General features: G+C 46.1%; 1 protein-coding gene across 6 annotated transcripts in view; it reads right to left on the bottom strand.

The window, feature by feature from the left end:
* Window positions 1-18,347, bottom strand: part of Frmd4a (FERM domain containing 4A) — a 577,932-nt gene that overhangs the window by 62,378 nt on the left and 497,207 nt on the right. For all 6 annotated transcript variants that reach the window (XM_060372407.1, XM_060372408.1, XM_060372405.1 and 3 more), the window contains 3 exons: window positions 14,185-14,250; window positions 13,540-13,597; window positions 10,958-11,044 (listed from right to left, as the gene is read on the bottom strand). In XM_060372407.1, the coding sequence (XP_060228390.1) occupies window positions 10,958-11,044; window positions 13,540-13,597; window positions 14,185-14,250 (211 nt within the window). The remainder of the gene's footprint in view (window positions 1-10,957; window positions 11,045-13,539; window positions 13,598-14,184; window positions 14,251-18,347) is intronic.

Genomic DNA, 18,347 nt, shown 5'->3' with positions numbered 1-18,347 from the left:
CTGGTTGATAAAGCATGAGGACCCAAGTTCAGATTCCCAGCACCTATATAAAAAAGCTGGGGGGAGGGGAGGAAGGGAAAGAGAATGAGAATAAGTGCTGGAAATGTAGCTCATAAACTCACAGTAAAGTACTTGTCTATCGTGAAAAAAGACCTAGGTCTAATGAAAAAAAAAATAAAAAAAACCCCACCTCAATTAGGTTAATTGCATAAAAGGTATAAAAGAGAAGCTCCCTTATTCTCAGCAGCAGCCATTTTCCTCCCCTCATTGTTGCGGGAACCTTCTCTCATTTGTTGGGGGCGGGAATTTGTGGATGAGAGCTCACCTTCCCCGGCCATTGCACACATGAGCAACCAGGGCAATGGCACCTCTGGGCGCTTGCTGTGCTCTGCGGCTGAAGACTTTCACTCTCTAGTGAGAAACCTGGCCAGTGACCAGGCTTTTTTTTTTTTTTTATGGGTTTCCAAATGTCAAACATAAACTCAATAATGTGATTAGAAACACACAGGTGCACAGGGAACGCCGTCAGCTGTGACTGTGACTGCTTTCTAAGGTAGGTCTGGTGTTTGGTTTCGGACCTACAGAACTCGGAGTCCAGAGCACTCGTGGTGCTTTGCCCTCTCATTAAAAGGCCAGAACATAAAAAGCCAGGACAACCAGGCTGGGTACGTGCCAGCGGGCATAGGGACAAATGGGGTAATAAGATGCCGGTAGACACCTTCCAGGATGGTGGGAAGGATTGTTAGAGAGGTCTAGGGCAGCAGAAACGCCCGTTGGCTATGCTCACTATCCTCACTAACCAAGCTAGTGAGCAGTCGGTTTCACTTGTCAGAGACTCTACTGCAGTCACCCTGGCCCTGGCCGCTAGGGCGGAGTATAAGTCAAACGGAAGTCCCGTGTGAGACTTCAAGATGAGCCGTCCTGCATGACAGCCTCATGGTTTGATCATTGGGCAGGAGAGGCCACAAGCAGGGGCCAAGAGCTGGGTAGAAAGGTCACCAAGCAGGCTCAGAACGGGCCCTGGTTCTGACATGGTAACCTAATTATTATCTACCCAGGGCCCCATCCCATTCTGAAATGTATTCTGGGGTCCGATCTACTCACTCAAAGACAAATACAGGCAACCAACTAGAAGAGTCAACTAATAAAAACAAGAAGCAGAAAGATGGCAGCCAGGCTAGGGGAGAGGGAATGGGGCGCTGCAGCTGAAGTTCCAGACCTGTCTTCCAGACAGAGTTCTGAAGATGGGCACTGTCAATACACTCAGGCCCACTGAGCTGTGCAATGAATCCTGGAACACTTGTGTTATGTGGATTTTGTTAGAACTTAAAAAAAAAAAACAAAAACATAAAACAAAAGCACCTTACCGGCTAGAATGAGGGCCCAGTCAATAAAGTGCTTGTCTTCAAAGCACAAGGACCTGAGTTCAATCCCCCAGTACCCACAAAAAAATGTCAGGCATGGTGGTGCACACTTGAAAATCTAGGGCTAGGGAGACAGAGGCAGAGGGATCCCTGGGATTCACTAGTTAGCCAGTCTTACCTAACTGATGAGCTTTGGGCCAATTAGAGAATCTGTGTCAAAGAGAGTGCCCAAAGTTTTTCTCTAGCCTCCATACACACACACATACATGTGTACAAGTACTCACACACATGTGAACACACATGCACACACACAAGAAACCTTATGGTAGCCGGGTGTGGTGGTGCATGCCTGTAATCCCGGCACTTGGGGAGGCAGAGGCAGGCAGATCTCTGTGAGTTGGTCTATAGAGTGAGTCCAGGACAGCCAAGGCTACACAGAGAAACCCTGTCTCAAAAAAGCAAAAACAACAACAACGGAAACCTTAGGGCTAGATGATCCTTAAATTCTTTACTCACGGTTCCCAGTGTGCCATGCTGAGGAAGGTGGAACTCAGAGAACATCATTACAGGGGAAGGTCTTGGAAGAGACGTGCTGTGAGCACTCTGCTTCCCACAGGGAGCAGGTGGAAATGACCCGCCTGGCCACACAAGCTTAGAGAGTCAGGGCTTAGGACAATCACCTGGAGAGCTTGGAGGGCAGCCTTAGAAATCCGGGGAAGTGGGGCAGAGGTGGGGTTCAGTTGATGGGGGGAACTGAATGTTAACACTGAAGAAGCTATTATACATTGGATCTATGTTTTTAATTTTCCTTTATTCATTTATCTATTTTCTATTTATTTATTTATGTATGTGGTATATGTGTGTGTGTATGTGTGTGTGTGTTTGTGTGTGTGAGAAAGAGACATGCATGTGCCACAGAGTTTGTGTAGAGGCCATGGAAAATTTGCAAGAGTTAGTGTTCTGCATCTACCACGTGGGTCTTGGGGATTGAACTCAGGTCATTAGGCTTGGTGTTGAGAACCTTTATCTTGTAAACCATCTCACCCCACTTAGACTTTGGATAGTGAATGTTCCCCAATGGCCTATGTGTTAAAGGCTTGGTCACCGGGTGGTGCCATTAGGAAGCTGGTTGTAAGATCCTTAGGAGGTGAAACCCAATATGGGAAGTCACTAGGTCATTGGGGACAAGCCCATGAAGAGGATTTTGGGACTCTGGCCCCTTCACTTCCTCTTTTTTATTTCTCATGGATGAAGTTGGTGATTTTGCTTTGCCACGCGCTTCCCACAGTGGTTTTTGTCTTGCAACAGGCCTCAAAGCAAAAGGGCCAACTGATCATGGCCTCGAACCTCTAAAGCTACAAGACCAAATGGCACTTTGTCTTTATACACTGATAATCTCAGGTATTTTGTTATAGCACCCAAAAGCTGACTAACAGGATTTTTTTATTGTCCCTTAGGACTGAACATAATAATTTCTTTATAAAATATCTATTTTACTTTTATTTATGTGTACATGTCTATGTATGTGCATATATGTATGGGTACTTGGGAAAGCCAGAAGAGGGTGTCAGATCTCCTGGTGCTAAAGTTACAGGTGGTTTGTGAGCCATAGGTTCTGGAAACTGAACTTCGGTACTGTGCAAGAGCAGCGAGCACTCTTCACCACTGAAACACCTCTCCAGTCCCAGTAATGTCTTAATAGAAGCTTGTTTTTCTATTTAAAGTGGCCAGGTAACTTTGACCACACGGGAATGACCAGAAGAGCTAAGACACCACCAGTGGCTTTATCAAGGGCGGGAAGAGATGCGCAGAGTAATGGTGCGAGACAAAGGGGCTGTGCCCTTGTGGGTTTGATGTTCTTGTTAGTCCATGAAAAGTCATTGGCTCTGAAGCCAGAAAAACAAAGTCAATTCAGAAGTTACTACTGGTTTGTGGTTCTTTTGGCATGACTAGGGCTACTGAATGCTCCCCTGCAGCCATCTGGGATCCAACTATAGCATTTGGTTTTAATTTGCTTCAAATTGTGTCCAGGGTCAACGGGGCTGCTAGGGTAGTGGGAATCTGTCTGCCGAGTTCTTCAGAAGCTTGTCAGTCTCAAGGGCTCTGCTTTGTTGTCTGGCTGGGTGTTTGTTTGAATGTTATAAATACCCAATGTCCCGTATGACCCCTACTGTCCACACCATCAATGTAGCTATTTATATGACCTTTCTCAGTGTTGGTGCATGCGCTGTATAGGGCCAGGGAGGACAAGAAGTCTAGGAGACTAAGCATTGGGGCAGGAAGAGTATGGAGCCAGTGAGACCACATGCCACAACAGACATATCAGCTTGGGAAGAAAACTGCCTTGGTCATCTGATCAGATATGGCTTGGACACTGGTACACGTGTGCAACAGTTAAAGACAGACATGAGGTTATCTATCTAGAAATTGCTGTTCTCAGTCTGCGGAGAGTGGCTCAGTTGCTGAAGTGCTTTCCTTGTAAACATGAGGACCTGAGTTTGATCCCCAGAACACATGTGGGGGGAAAAAAAAGAACAAAGTGTGGTGCTATAGTATGCATTTATTTCACTGCAAAGGCAAAGCAGGCAGGCCTGCTGGATGGCCAGTTTAGATTACATGAGAATTCTAGGTCAATGAGAGACTGTGTCTCAAAAACAAAAGTAAAGTGCCCGAGGAATGACACCAGAGGCTGCCACACACACACACACACACACACACACACACACACACACACACACCTGGAGCATGGTATGGTAGTACAAGCTTGTAATCACAGCTACATGGGAGAGTAAGATTAGATGATTTAGAGTTTGAGGCTAACCTGGCCTACATAATGAGTTCAAATCCAGCCTTGGTTATCTAGTGAGATGTTACCTCAAAACAAACAAACAAACACAAAACAAACTCATCCACCTGTGAGAGACAATGTTGATTTTTTCCTGCTCAAAGACAAATGAACTTTTCTTCAAAGGTGACAGTGTGATAGGAACATGAGCGTCCCAGGAAGGAGTGGAATATGAGCTGGTGCCCTTGACATGCTCAGAATGGTCTCCCCCAGGAACCTGTGGGAACAGAGGGACCCTAGGTTCCCAGACTCAATAACCAAGGAAGAAATCTCCTCTTAACAAAGGAACATTGTTTGAGCTTCCTTCTGCCTCTCATGTTCAGTATAAAAGAGACTCTAATGATATTTGCTATGTCAAGGGCAGATGTGTTCTCATCTTGACAACAGGAAACTTTTGGAGAAGTGAACTTACTCAAAGTGGAGAAAACTAGGTTATAGCCATCCTGTCTATATCTTTCAGCCTCCTCTTCACAGATAAAAAGAGATGCAGAGAGGTTCAGTGTGTCACAGCCCCCACCCCCATACCCGAAGTGAACAAATAGCATCCAAATTCCCATCATTTACTTTGGCGTGGAGTGGATGCGAAGGTCACCGGTTTACAAAGCACTTTTGTGTGTGTGCATGTGGCCATGCCAGACAGGCACTCAACTACTGAGCTACATTCCAGCCCTGCATCGGGGCAGGGTCTTGCTATGTAGCCAAGGCTGGCCTGGAACTCCAAGCTTCAGCTTCCCAAGCGCTGGGGTCGCAGGCATGGACAACTGTGCCTGATTTGCAGTCACTCTGGTAACTTCTTACATTCCTCCCTTAAACTCCCTCTGAGAACTTGCTCCCCAGCTTTAAGGCTAGCTCTCCTGGCTGACCCATGGCAAGGACCTGTCACCCGTAGGTACTGAAACTTTTCAGGTCCACTCATCCAGCAGGGTGATCTAAAGGACTGATAAGAGGTGGCCCTTTGATCCCGGACCATGAAGGAGCAAAGACTGCAAAATGCTAAGAATGCTAAACACATTAAGTAGAGTTTCTCCTGGCATGGGCAGAGGGTGTGGTTTCCAAGGAGAACAGGCAAGCTGCAAGAAGCAAGGCACCCAGCCAGGGCCAGAGGGCCCTGCAGCCAGCAAATGAGTCAAAGGTGCCCAGACAGAAGCTAGATCAAGCCAGCAGCGAGGAATAGCATCCTTGCTACTCTGAGTAATGGAGCAGAGCCATGCCACTGGGAGTCAGCTCATAGTTAATGGAATATTTCCTGTAAATATTATTTTCCCTTCCTGTCTCATCATCTCATAGAATTAAAAAAAAATCTTTACTCATCTGGGGGAGGTGACAGGAATGCATCAAATTCTGGAGCCATTGCCTCTGCCTCTGAAATACTCTCAGGAATCAGGAAGCCACACTGGCTGCTTGGAAGCTGGCCAGTTACTTTGGTTCCTTTTCCTAATGCCCCTGAAGGGACCCTGGAGTGCTCCTAATTGTGCATCCAAGCATTCATAAAAGCCCCCCTAAGTGCATGTCAAATAAATAAGTAAATGCTGCCTACTGAATACGTAACAAGGCCTGACTGGACAGTCCTTCCCAAAGGATAGCTTTTGTTCAATACAAGCTGGTGAGGAGTAGGATCTGCAAGTGCCGATTTATGGGTATTGAACGCTACCAATACAGGCAGGTCTGCATGGTCACGTTTCATGCTGGTCTAACTCTCTCAAAGCCCCACTGGGTAAGCCTTTCCCGTTTCCTTCTTATCGAGGCTTCTGATGACCAGAGGGTCAGTCTGCCCACAGCTCTGAAGGCTGCAAAACAGACAGATTTCACACAGCATCCTGGTACCAGTAGTGAGTGGAGCCATTAGTGTAGACAGCTCACTCAGGTCTCCTTGACTGAAGCTGCGCAGAAGGGGCTGATGGTCACAAAGATTAAAGCAGCTGTTATTTCCCCGGGCTTTGATCTAAGGAATGCGGGGACCTCCTCTTTACAGAGAGCCCCTTGTGAGACAGACCTATTTATACTCCCTAAGACCCTGATTCTGTCAGGCTGAATCAATAAGGCCTCTCCAATATATGCCATTTACTTTGCATTCAAAGCCTCCAGGAAAGAAAGGAAAAACAAAAACAAAAACAAACAAACAAAAAAAAACTTGTAGTAGCATGATTGGCAGAATGCTTAGGACAGCCAATGTCACTGCTGCAGGGCAGTTTTCAGATTTGGATATGCTAAGTCTCAGTACTTGACCACCAATGCAAACTACGAGGTAGCCTGTGATCGACTCCAAGGACCAAACATCTATTTGGTACCATTTCATTAATCCCTGAGGCCAAGAGGACTCTAATTTAGGAAATAAACAACATAGGAAGTAAAGTATGTGTGCATGCATGTTAAAGGTGGTTGGCAGCTGGGATGAAACAGAAGACAACCACCTATGGAGAGGCAGGATTTTTTTCTCTTTGGCCTCCATGAGCCTCCTATTCATTCTTCATGGCTAAACCAAGATAGATGTGTGTATGTGTGTGTGTGTGTGTGTGTGTGAGAGAGAGAGAGAGAGAGAGAGAGAGAGACTCTCCTCAGAGTCTACATTGTGCATAAAGATTGCCCATTGGCAAGAAGAGAGTGGCAACCCATAGGGATGCTTCTAAGCGGCTTGCGAACATTGTCCAGAGCTGAGCATCTGGGAGGTGGGCAGAGGATATGAGGGAAAACATCACTGGGTGAAGGATGCAGGCAGTGTTTCCTGGGTAGTGGGTGGAGGGCCTCTTTAAAGGCTCACACGACACGTTATGATGTATTCTCGGCAACTTTGATGAGGGGACCTGCCTCGTCCTTATAAAAGAGTTCATGTATGCAAGCAAAGGGCACTGCAGTGGGGAATGAGCACCCACGGCAGATTCCACTCATTTTTAAGTCTTGTTTGCTACTACTTTAGGGCATTTAGGGGATGAGTGTTCTGTGCATGGCATCTGTGCTAGTTGCTTTTTTTTTTTTTTGTCACCTTAAAACAAGCTAGGGTCATCTGGGAAGATAGAAATTCAAATGAGAAAACGCCTCCATCAGATTGCCTATAGGAAAGATCGTAGGGCATCTTCATTCATGGAAGGGAGCAGGTCACCATGGGCTGTGCCTCTCCTAGGCAGGTGTCCTGGGCGGTACAAGAAAGCAGGCTGAGCAAGCCACGGAGAGGAAGTAGCTTTCATCCACGGCCTCCTCTTCAGTTCTTGCCTCCAGTACCTGCCCTGACTTCTTCATTTAGAACCTTTGAATTATTCTGAACACTCTCAAAAGAGTGTTTTAAGTACAAAAACAAGTATTTAAAAAGTCCCCACATGTCTGACTGTTTCTGACCAAACAGGCTGGGGGACAAGAAAATAAATCTGTTTTTGTTTTGCTCTGAATTTAAATATTGTTTCTTTTTGTGTTTTCTTTTTGTTGTTGTTTTGCTGTTTTGTTTTTTGGGACAGGATCTTGAGATGTGGCCCAGGATGACTTGTAACTCACTACATCCCAGACAGAGTACTGGGGCTACAGGCCAGCGCCACAGCACCTGGCTTTTCAGAAGTGTTTTGAGATGAATCAGAGCTGGTATTGAGAGCTGTACTGAGGAAGAGAAGCACCTGCCTGTCAGAGAGATCCAGGTGGTATACTGTGGGCTATAATTAACGGGAAGTGTAAATTCTTCTTCTCCAGCCTGGAGGACCCTCACTTCGCACTTCACGTGTCCAAAGCTGTTCAGTGTGGGACTCAGTGACATAGGGAGGGTACTGAAGCTGGAATGGCCGACTGCATCTCATTTCAGAGAACTGGGACGAAGCTACTGTCCCATCTGATTTGAGATGGCCATCAGCTCTGGACAATTGGGGATTTGGGGAGATGTTTTGGATGAGCCCTACAGGTGTGCATACTCTCAGGCGGCACAGCAGAGGACGGCCCGCAGCCCTTTAAAGGAAGGGGAGAGGTCAGCCTTGCCACTGCCCCAACTTGAAGGTTGGCTCTTGGGGCTGTGTGTCATGTGACAGAGCTGCTGTAAGTGGGTCAGAGTGTCAGCAAGGGCCTCTGTTTGCTGCTGGGTGGAAGGAGCTGCCTGGGCACAGTTGTTACCACAGATGCCTCCAGGTACTTGGATCCCATCATCTCCTGAGGATTCCTGGAGGCTTAAGGTGGTGCAGATGTGCCTGGCTCCAGTGCCAGAAGGGCGTGCTACCATCTGGAAGACATCCCTCACGTGTAGCTCACTCATCCTCTTGTGCTTGGGAACACTCCTGCCCTCACTACCCAGGGACAGCCCAGCCACACCTGCTCTGCCTGAGTGAAGGAAGCACAGATGGCCATGAGTGATGGTGCCTATCTCCAGACCCCCGTGAATATCCCTGCAATGCTTTCTACATGCATAGCAGAGAGTCAGAGAGACAGGGTGGACCCAGAGAGTTTTTACCACAGTGGTCTGGAGGTGCCAAGGAGGGGCTTGGATTGCTTTCTGTGCAAACCTGCAATGATAACTCTCTGCCATGTGTGTGTGCATCTTCTTGTCACGTGTTGCAATGCTCTTAGTTGCTTTCCTATTTCCTACATGAAACCAGGGTGTGTGTGTGCACGGTGTTATGATGCTAACAATATCAGGTACTGAGAAAAAGGACTCCTCCCCAAGTCTCCCAGCAGCCAGGATTTCATAACTATGTCTCTCACTCACTCTTTAGTTTTGCCCTTCAGCCCCATTAATACCTTAGATACATGGACCCCTCAAAGCTGACAAAGCAGCGGCATCACCTGGCCTGATGGGGGTTTGAAAGGACACTTACTAGCTTTATATTCAGCACTCATTTCCCAAGGATCCCAGACTGTATGTGAGCCCCCACGGTCTGCATCTGGTGGTCTCCCAGGGATTTCTAAGACCAAGAACTGAACATTTTCACTCATCAATGCTGGTGACTTTATCTGTCTTTCCTTCTCCACTGTTGATAACTTTTTTTTTTTAAAGGACTGTCTGTAAGCACTGGAAACCAAGTCAGGTCTTACTAACAGTGATAAATTTATTGAGACCATGTTATGAGTCTCTGTGGTGTTTTACAGATATCAAGTGCTATCATACTACTTTCATCAGAGTTACACTTAAGAGAAATTAAGAAAAAAAAAAAACACCCTCACAGGAATACAGTGAACGGAAGTCTCAGCACACTTGGCATGCCTTCAGCAGAGCAGAGAGAAGAGACTGAATTCTACTGTGGGCCTCACTTTGCCACACTGGCCTCGGTTCAGTCAGGCTTTGGAAATTCTTGACAACTCTTAAGCTCTAACTGAATACCTACATGCCTACTTGCTATAATCCCTGGGTATCCATCAAGCCCACCACTGTTAATGGTAGAAGCTACACTGCCCGCCCAGCTTTCTCCTTCCAATGAGGGCAAGGCAGAGATGCACGGATTGCAATCAGGTCTTTGTGAAAGGTGCTTGGAGCATGTTTGTTATTTGCAAGTAGAAGAAAGAAAGAAAGAAAGAAAGAAAGAAAAAAAGAAAGAAAGAAAGAAAGAAAGAAAGAAAGAAAGAAAGAAGAAGAAGAAGAGTCAGTCTGGTTGGTTGGAAAGAGAGAAGAGGTAGTGTAAAAGAGAAGGAGGAAGTGATGAGAAAACTTAAGCAAAGCATTAGAAAGGCCAGGTGAGAAAAACACCAGTGAATACGAAGATACAGTAAGGATAAGGTCTACTGCTCAGGAAATTAAGAGGTTTAAAGCAGGAGCACTGGAGGGAGATAGAGAGCACCATTCATTTCTTATGTGTGAATGAAAAAGGCAGAGGTTCTGGAGCTTGCAGAAAACAAAGCAGCACACTCCCCAAAGAGGCAGCTTCTTGCTGCATTGTTCCCAGTGAACAACTCCTCTATCATTTGTTCATGATCTTTACTTGGAACCAAAATGATTTACTGATCAAGTAAGTGAACATTCTTCCCAATACAGGGGCCATCTCCCCACTCTCAATTTAATGAAGAACGTAACTAAGAATGCAGATGTTAACTTTGTCACAGTATGGTCAGTCCAGATGTTCACAGGGTGTGGTCAGACCAGATGTGCACAGAGTGTGATCGGCCTGGATATGTTTCTATTCTAGTGATGAATACAAAAGCTTGGGTAGCAGTCTGGAAGGGCATAATGGAGCAGTGATACATTCTCACCCCAAAAGCATTTCCCATTGTTAAGTTTTCTATTCAGACACATTCGTGTTTCCAGTGACTTGACTTCCCTTTTCTGGGGCAGATGACTCTAACCTCTGTTCACTTCTATGATGCCATAAAGGTATTTGTCAGGTTTTCAAGACCTTTCTTTACTCTTTATTTTTTTTTCATCTCTCCTTGACCTATGATTTGTATACTCTCTGCCCTATGACCTTATTCAAGAGACCATCAGGGAGAACTCAGATTGGCCTCAGGATTCAAGAGAGATAATGTTTCTTCATTTTGCCAAAACATGTAGCCTTCCAAGAAAAGGAGCATACATGACAGTTCCTCAGAGCTCATTTGCCCATCTGCTCTTGAAGAATGGAGCCAAACGCCCTACCTTAACTAATTATAACACTTTAAGTTCCCTTAGAGACAGGGAGGGAAAAATATTTACTCAGGCAACTTGGATAGGTTACTGTGGAGTAATTTACATATACGTGCATTAGCATGGGATTGGTGAGCCCTCAGGCTGGGCAGTGTCAACTCACATCGACCCCATTTCTCTCTCAAAAGAGAGCCCTTGATTAATTAAGCCCACAGAAGACAGCACCCCTACCTTCCTTGGCTTCACTTTATCATGGTAGTCATACTGGAAGATTCCTTTGTAGCTCAGTCCCAGCCACCACGGTATCCCTTGCTTGTCCTAGGATGTCAAAGGGGGTATAGGTCAACATGGAGCTGGAGAAGATAAACACAGACCAGGAATGGATTTCCTGGCTCAGCCGAGGACAAGGGAAAAGGCAGCAGAATGAACCATTCTTTGTATCTTCACAGACATGCCCATCATAGATACATGCTCAGCTACGTGAGCAGTGCAGGGGACCAAGCCTGAGCCGGGCAGACGGCTCTATTTCCAAGCAGCATCACAGCCAGGACACTTGTAGCCATAACATTTATTTAGTTACTTGGTATAAGCATGTGTATCTGTTCGTGTGTGTACAGGTGTACATCCACATGTGTGGATTTACAGGTAGAGACCAGAGGCTGACACGAGTTGTCCCTACACCTCTCTCCACCTTATCTATTTTTGAGACACTGTCTTTCGCTGACTCTGGAGCCCACTGAGTGGCTAGCGCTGGCCGCTCTGAGAGCCCTAGGACTCCCCCAACCCCATTTCCGCCTCGCTAGCACGAGATGTTTTACGTAGGTGCTGGGGGTCTGAACTCAGAACCTAGTGCTTAGGCTGCACTTTCCCAACTGAGCATCGTCACTTCAGCCTCCATCATCACCTCTTCGTGAACAAGTGCAAGTACCCTGTCCCCTCCCCGCAAAAGCCAGGCCGAGACTCTCACTCACCATGCAGGAAGATATGAAATATGTTAAAAATTTTAAAGAAAATAAGTGACTTTCTGATCTTAAAAAAAAAATATCTCTGGGGATTCCAGACCCAGAGAGAACCCAGGAGACCACAGCAGGGGCTCCTTTTCTTCAAAGGGCAAAGGTAGAGAAGCTGAGCTGCTTAAACTTCACCGGAAGCTAACCACTCCACGCCACACTGAGCCGATGGTGGCCAGGCTGAGGGTGTCACCTTGATGCCCTGCTTACCCAGGAGGACAGCTGAATGAGGATCTTTAGGACTCATGTACCAAACTTGAAGCCAGAACATTATCAGGACTGGATTACAAACCCTGGGCCCCTCTGTACACATTTTATAAGATTGCTTATCACCTGAGGAAAAACTGTAGCTCTTTTTAGGATGAGTGGTTCCTGAATGCTCCCAAATGCCAGGACTTTATCTTGGGCACAGCAGGCAGCTTTTCCCCAAGATTTGTACTAAAGTTCACATCTGTGAATGATTCAGGGCTTAATCAGAAGAGTCCTGGAAACTCAAAATGAGTATGGCAGTTTGTAAATGTTTTCAGGAATGATGTTATTTTAAGGTAAGCACAAAGATTAAAGACAAAAAAAGATTAATTTTGGAAAAAAAGATTATTCAAAGTTCTAGGGGTATATGATGATGATGATGATGATGATGATGATGATGATGATTTTTACAATCTTTTCTTTTTCTTTTGGTGTTGGGGATTGAACCCATGGCTTCATACATGTGAAACATATACTCTGTATTTTAGGACACTCACTTGCCCCACTCCGCCTAAAATTTATCTATCATCTATCTATCTATCTATCTATCTATCTATCTATCTATCTATCTATCTATCTATCTATCTATCTACTTATTTATTTATTTACAGCTCTGAGGATTACTTTGAGGACCCTGTGCATGGCTAGGAAGATAAAAGATAGATAGATAGATAGATAGATAGATAGATAGATAGATAGATAGGTACAAGTAGGTCAGATCATTATACTGATCCCCTGTTGCTGTCCCTGGAAGGTGCCTGTGTATGGCACTGATTTGGGTCAATAAAACAAGAGGAAACCCAGTGACCTTGTGAGGTCAGGGTGCCGAACCCTGGCATGTTATGAACATTTGTACTTTACTCTGAGGTCAGTGGCCGCATTCCTTAGGGGCTGCTGTTCTGGGTGGTTCACCTTCCTCCTCTAAAACAGAGTATGTTCCCAGAGGCCAGACCACCTGCCCTTGACACTGTGCCTTAGGTTTGGGAAAGGCAGGCATCTTTGTCTATTGTGTCAGAAAGAGGTCTCAGTGTGGCAGTGTGGATGGAACTAAGTGGGATTTAGAATGAAGCTGATGTCACATTGGAGTTGACATTGCCACATTCAAGAATTCAGTCTTGGACTCGTTCAGTGGTCCCAGTTCTCCTCCTTGGAAAGCTATGTGGCATCAGGCTCCCAAGAGAAATACAACATTTGCCGCAAGTTTTTGGTCTCTCTAGTTCCTTGGATTTGATGAAGCATTTCTAGTGAGAGGCCCTGAAGCCCTGATTTCCCAGGATTCCTCTGAGACTCAAAGGAAGTAGAGATTTATTGCATTACTTCACAAAAGAAAAAAAAAAGAATATTGGAGGGTTACTCTATCAAGCGTTAGTACCTTGGGGATAAAATTCAGTTGCTCAATTTCCTCTGGCAAGCAATCTTTCTGACGAAGCCAACTTCCATCAACTCCTATTCCCCTCAAAATCTTCAGGTTAAAAAAAAAGAGAATTTTCTGTTTGCTTGCTTGCTTTCCCAGGGCAGGGCGGGTGGACTTCGGCAAAGTCTACTGTGACTTACCTTCACGGCATAGTAGTGAACCCCGTAGGTGGGGAGCGACTCCACGATGCTCATGTAGCTGTGAAGGCAATGCACACAAACAGCACGCGTCAGAGTCAGTAAGCAGAAGCCTCCACACAGACGCTCCTGTGTGTGCGATGAGGTTCGAGAGTGGACATTAACTTGGAAATGAGCAGATACACCCCTCTTCCTACATATCTTTCCAAGTAGAAATAAAAAACCTTGATATGGTAGCCTGTTAACATACATAGTCTTGTGTGTATGTTATTTGTATGTATGTATGTATATGTGTGTGTATGCTTGTGTTTGTACACCTGCATATACAAGTGCAGGTATGTGTAAGCTGATGTTGGATGTCTTTCTCTATTACTCTCTGCATTATTTTTTTTGAAACTGGGTCTCAGTGGTGTGGAAATCACTGATTTGGCCAGGGTGGCTGGCTATTGGAGACCTGCTTATCTCTGCCTTCCTAGGGCTGGCATTACATGGTGCCATTATATTATGCACATTGCCATGCCTGGTACTTATGTGGGTCCTGGAGATCTGAATGGGGTCCTTCTACTTACAGAACAAGCACCTTACTGGCTAAGCTGTTTCCCCAGCTCCCAAACACAATCTTAGTGAGCAAGCAGAAGGGCCACTTACTTCACAATTGCTTGTCCTCTCGTCTGGCCATTCAGCTTCTTGTAGTACTCAATGACTCTGTCTTCACTAGAATCAGAGGAAAGCATTCTGACATTAGAGGCCCTCTGAGCACTAAGACTTTTCAACTTCCACCCTCCTGAGAACCTCTGAGGAAACAGCAGCTGGAGAGTAATTGTGTCCTGCAATGATGTTTCACAATGCTGCTCAAGTGAAGTCTAAAAGACTTGATGGGGACAGAAAAGCCTGCTTTCTTCTCAGAGGACTCACATTATCTTTATCTCAGACTGCTACTCTGCTGGATAAGATTAGCATGCAGGTTTGGGGGGCTGTTCTTTGCAAGATACCATGGGATAGGATAAGATGAAGAAGTGGTTGGCACCGGTCACTGAGGAGACTGCTGTTAAGTTTTCTCAGCTCACAGGCCCTTTTTGCACAGGGTCTGGGGGCAGTGTGGTAATGTTGATCCTATCCAGTGCTCCGGGCCAAGCTTTTCAGAGTAGTCAAGTTCTCAGACCTTCCAAGGAGGAGAGAAAAATTCCTGAATTTGGATCTCATTAATAAAATTCCCAGGGACACACTGGGAAAACAACATACTAGCCAATTGAGTGAGGTTGCAGCTCATTTGTCTTTTGAGGTTTTACATCTAAAACTAACAGGAGATTAGACAGCTCCTCAGTGACAGTGGCTAGCCAGAATTTGCTTTGACAGAATAGAGTGTGGTTTGGGTAATAGTACAACCTTCATGGGGAAGTGACAGATGCCAAGATAGGTGGGAGCAATGGCGGCTCCCACTACAGCTTCAGGGCTCACAGAGCCAGTTCGTGGAAAGAAAGGGGGACAGCTGTCAGCAAAAGGCCTTGTGTCTCACCTACTCGGGACAACCCTAAAAGCCTCATCCTCCCTACTCTTTCCTATAGTTTTGACTTTGATTCCCACTGAATTGCTTGTCGTTTCTTCAACGACCAGCAAGGGGACCCCTTCAATTTTCTAAAAGCGCTCCATGGAGGGAGTATGTCCCCTCAAGACTTCATTAGCTGATCTTGGGCATCCATTATTAAATCCTTATCCCAGAATTTAGGTGGAGCATTCTCTTATTTATTTTTCTGTTTTCCTTACCTAGGTTCTCCACTGGGGTCCCCATTTTATAAGTTCATGACCTACGATGGCATGCTTTCTACCCATATAACTGTGATTTGATGAGGTCAACTTCCCAATTCGTGGTCAAGCCAACCAATGGATACTCAAGCCTATTTCTTTCCTAGCTCTGGGAGAGAGCATCCCTGAGGTGGGGGTGGGAGACTGAAAGTCAGTAGGATGCTGTGAACGTAAGCATGAACTGAGAAACTTCAACAACATTAAGTCCCAAACACTGACAGGCAGCTGTTCCACTGGCCTGACCGCAAGGTCTCACAGGGCCTGACAGCTGCAAGAACTGTCTCCGCCCCCAGCCTTGTCCAGCTGCCTGCTATCTGAAGCCATCTGGAAAGCCACAGCGGTGACCTCCTCTCGCCTCCACCTTCCCCACTTCTTCCTCCACATTAAGCCAAAAGGGGCCTGTCATGCGGTGACATACTCAGTGCCAGCTGGGGTCTCATCTAGCCTGTCCCAACTCCACTCCATTCTGTCCCACCTGTCTCTGGAACCTTCGGAAGGGATGGGTACCCCTAGCTCTGCAGACCATGACTATAACACCTCAGATCCTTTTAAGGATTGGACAGAATAAGAAGGAGAAATGCTCGAACTATAGAAAATTGAACCCCAAAGTGCTGTCCACAGGGCATGATGTCCTGCACATTAGCAGGACGGAATGGTGCCTTCACACTGGCTAGGTCTCGTTGGGAAGTGACATTACCACTCTGCAAACAAGGAGATGTGGAAACATGTGCGTGGCAGGAGGGGCAGTAGTATTGGGAATGGTGCTAGGGTTTCCTGTTTTGGAGGAGTTGTCAGCCTGCAGATCCAAGGGTTCAGTCTTTATATATACTGATGAGGTGACTGGGGTGCTTGGCAATCTATAACCGAGCTCACTATGGAGAATTCAGGCAGGTCCCAACACCACCTCATTCTGTAGTCTTGGGAGTGTCCCTGTAACCTGTAAAGATGCCTCTTTGATAGGGAAGCCATCACAGAGCATGAAGTCCATACTTAAGGGAAAAAAAAAAACTGAAAGGAGAATGGCAAAATGACTCCGTATGCGTGTGGACCTAGTACTGCCTTCCAGTTACATAGTGTGGCTTATTTTCTCTTTTAATTACAGTCTGAAGTAGCTTGGTGTGCTCAGTCCCATGGTACAGATGGAGAGAGAGGCCAGATTGATATTTATAACCTCACTATTCACAGACCTGTCTGATACTGTGATGAAACCCAGGACTTTCCCAGAATGTCACTTGAAAGGGCTCCCAGTGACCAGTCTTGGCACAAAGGAAGCTCACTGCATGTCTAGATGCCAGTGGGAATGAAAAGCCAGGAAGAACGAGTAATCTACATCCTTAGTTCAGGAATGAGCAGGGCCACTGAGACTGTGTGGCATGGAGAAGGGAAAGATGCCTGCCAACCAAGGGGTCATGGTCAACTTTGACAATGAGTGGTGATATGGGGGAAGCACAGAGAAGCTTCGTGTACTAGCTTTCTCCTTTTATTCTGTATCTATACACATGACATCTTCCCTCTGCTCAAGTCTTTGCTTTTTAGAAATTCATGTAAGTAGGTTGAAAAAGCAGAGGAAACCACAAGTAGCTGAGCACATGGTGACAAGGTGGAGACAAAGTGAAAGGGCCATGGATTCTTTTGGCATCAGATTGGTCCATGCTATGGACTTGTTCACAGCTGGGTGTGGCTGAAGGTACCTGGCTTCCCTGCCCTGCCACTCTCCCAGTACATTAGACAGCTGAATGCACACTCATTGGTCTGGGTGAGGCCTTAGGAAAGGGCTGGCCTGGTCACATGGCTAAAGGATATACTGGTAAGATGGCTGTGGGCAAATCGTTCAGGTAGAGATGTTCACATTGACAAAAGGCAGAAAGCAGGGCCAGAAGGAAGGCTTTCTGTATTGGTAATGACATGAGCACAGAGCTGCTGGTGGAGACATGCAAGAATGATCCAGAATGGGAGAGGGGGAGGGACGGGGAACCCTGAAATTGGCATTGGGGTTGGTTTAACAGCGTTAGACAAAAAGGCACGATTGAGGGATGAATTAGGTCGAAGGCAATTCTGACTCCAGACATCTACCATCATTACAGCAGTCAAGTGTACTCATCTCTGCATGTGAAGGCTTGGCTGTTCTGGAACTCACTCTGTATACCAGGCTGACCCCGAACTCAGAGAGCCACCTGCCTCCGCCTCCCAAGTGCTGGGATTAAAGGCATGTCCCACAACTGCCTGGCTCATCATCATCTTTTTACTGAGACAATCTCTCACTATGTAGCCCAGGCTGGCCTTCAACTCACTGATATCACTCACACTGGTTTTGAATTTGTAGTCCTGCTCTTTATTTATCGCTACATTAACAAATGAAGAATGCTAACAGCAGGTCAGAGGTGAAGTGAGGAGTGGAAATCTACTGATCAGAGCTCACAGTTCCAGCTCTCCAGGAATGGGCTTCTCAGAGAAAAGTGCTAAAGAGCTCTGCATCGTGATCTGACCCGCCCCATCTGGAGGCATCCTTAGTCTACTTAAATAACTGAATACATAGTTTATTTACTGCTGGAAGTGTCTAGACAGGGTGGAATACTAGTCTAAATATTTTAGAATGCAAGCCAGACTCCGTGAGACACGCCTGTAATCTCAGCACTCAGGGAAGGAGAGGCAGGTAGATCTCTGTGAGTTCAAGGCCAGGCTGGTCTATAAAGTGAGTCCAGGATAGCTAAGGCTACACAGAGAAACCATGTCTCAGAAAACAAAACAACAACCGAGAATGCATTTATAGGTGCTTGGTGTTCTAATTCACTAGGAAACACCAGGGAGAGAGGAAAAAGCCTGCTTCTCCTGTTGCCAAAGAAATGATGGCCCTGCTTCTCCACCCGCCCAGATCTTCCGCATCACAGCAGCAGCACTCATGAAACTGGACAAGCACAAGAAAGGCTTTTTCTTTTTTCTTTTTTGAGACAGGTTTCACTCTGTAGCCCAGGCTATCCTGGAACTTGCTGTGTACCCTATTCTGGCCT

Source organism: Meriones unguiculatus, chromosome 19 (assembly GCF_030254825.1).
Source record: "Meriones unguiculatus strain TT.TT164.6M chromosome 19, Bangor_MerUng_6.1, whole genome shotgun sequence".
NCBI classification, from domain to species: Eukaryota; Metazoa; Chordata; class Mammalia; order Rodentia; family Muridae; genus Meriones; species Meriones unguiculatus.
Note: the sequence above shows the minus strand (reverse complement) of the source record. Positions and strands in the feature narration are given on the sequence as shown.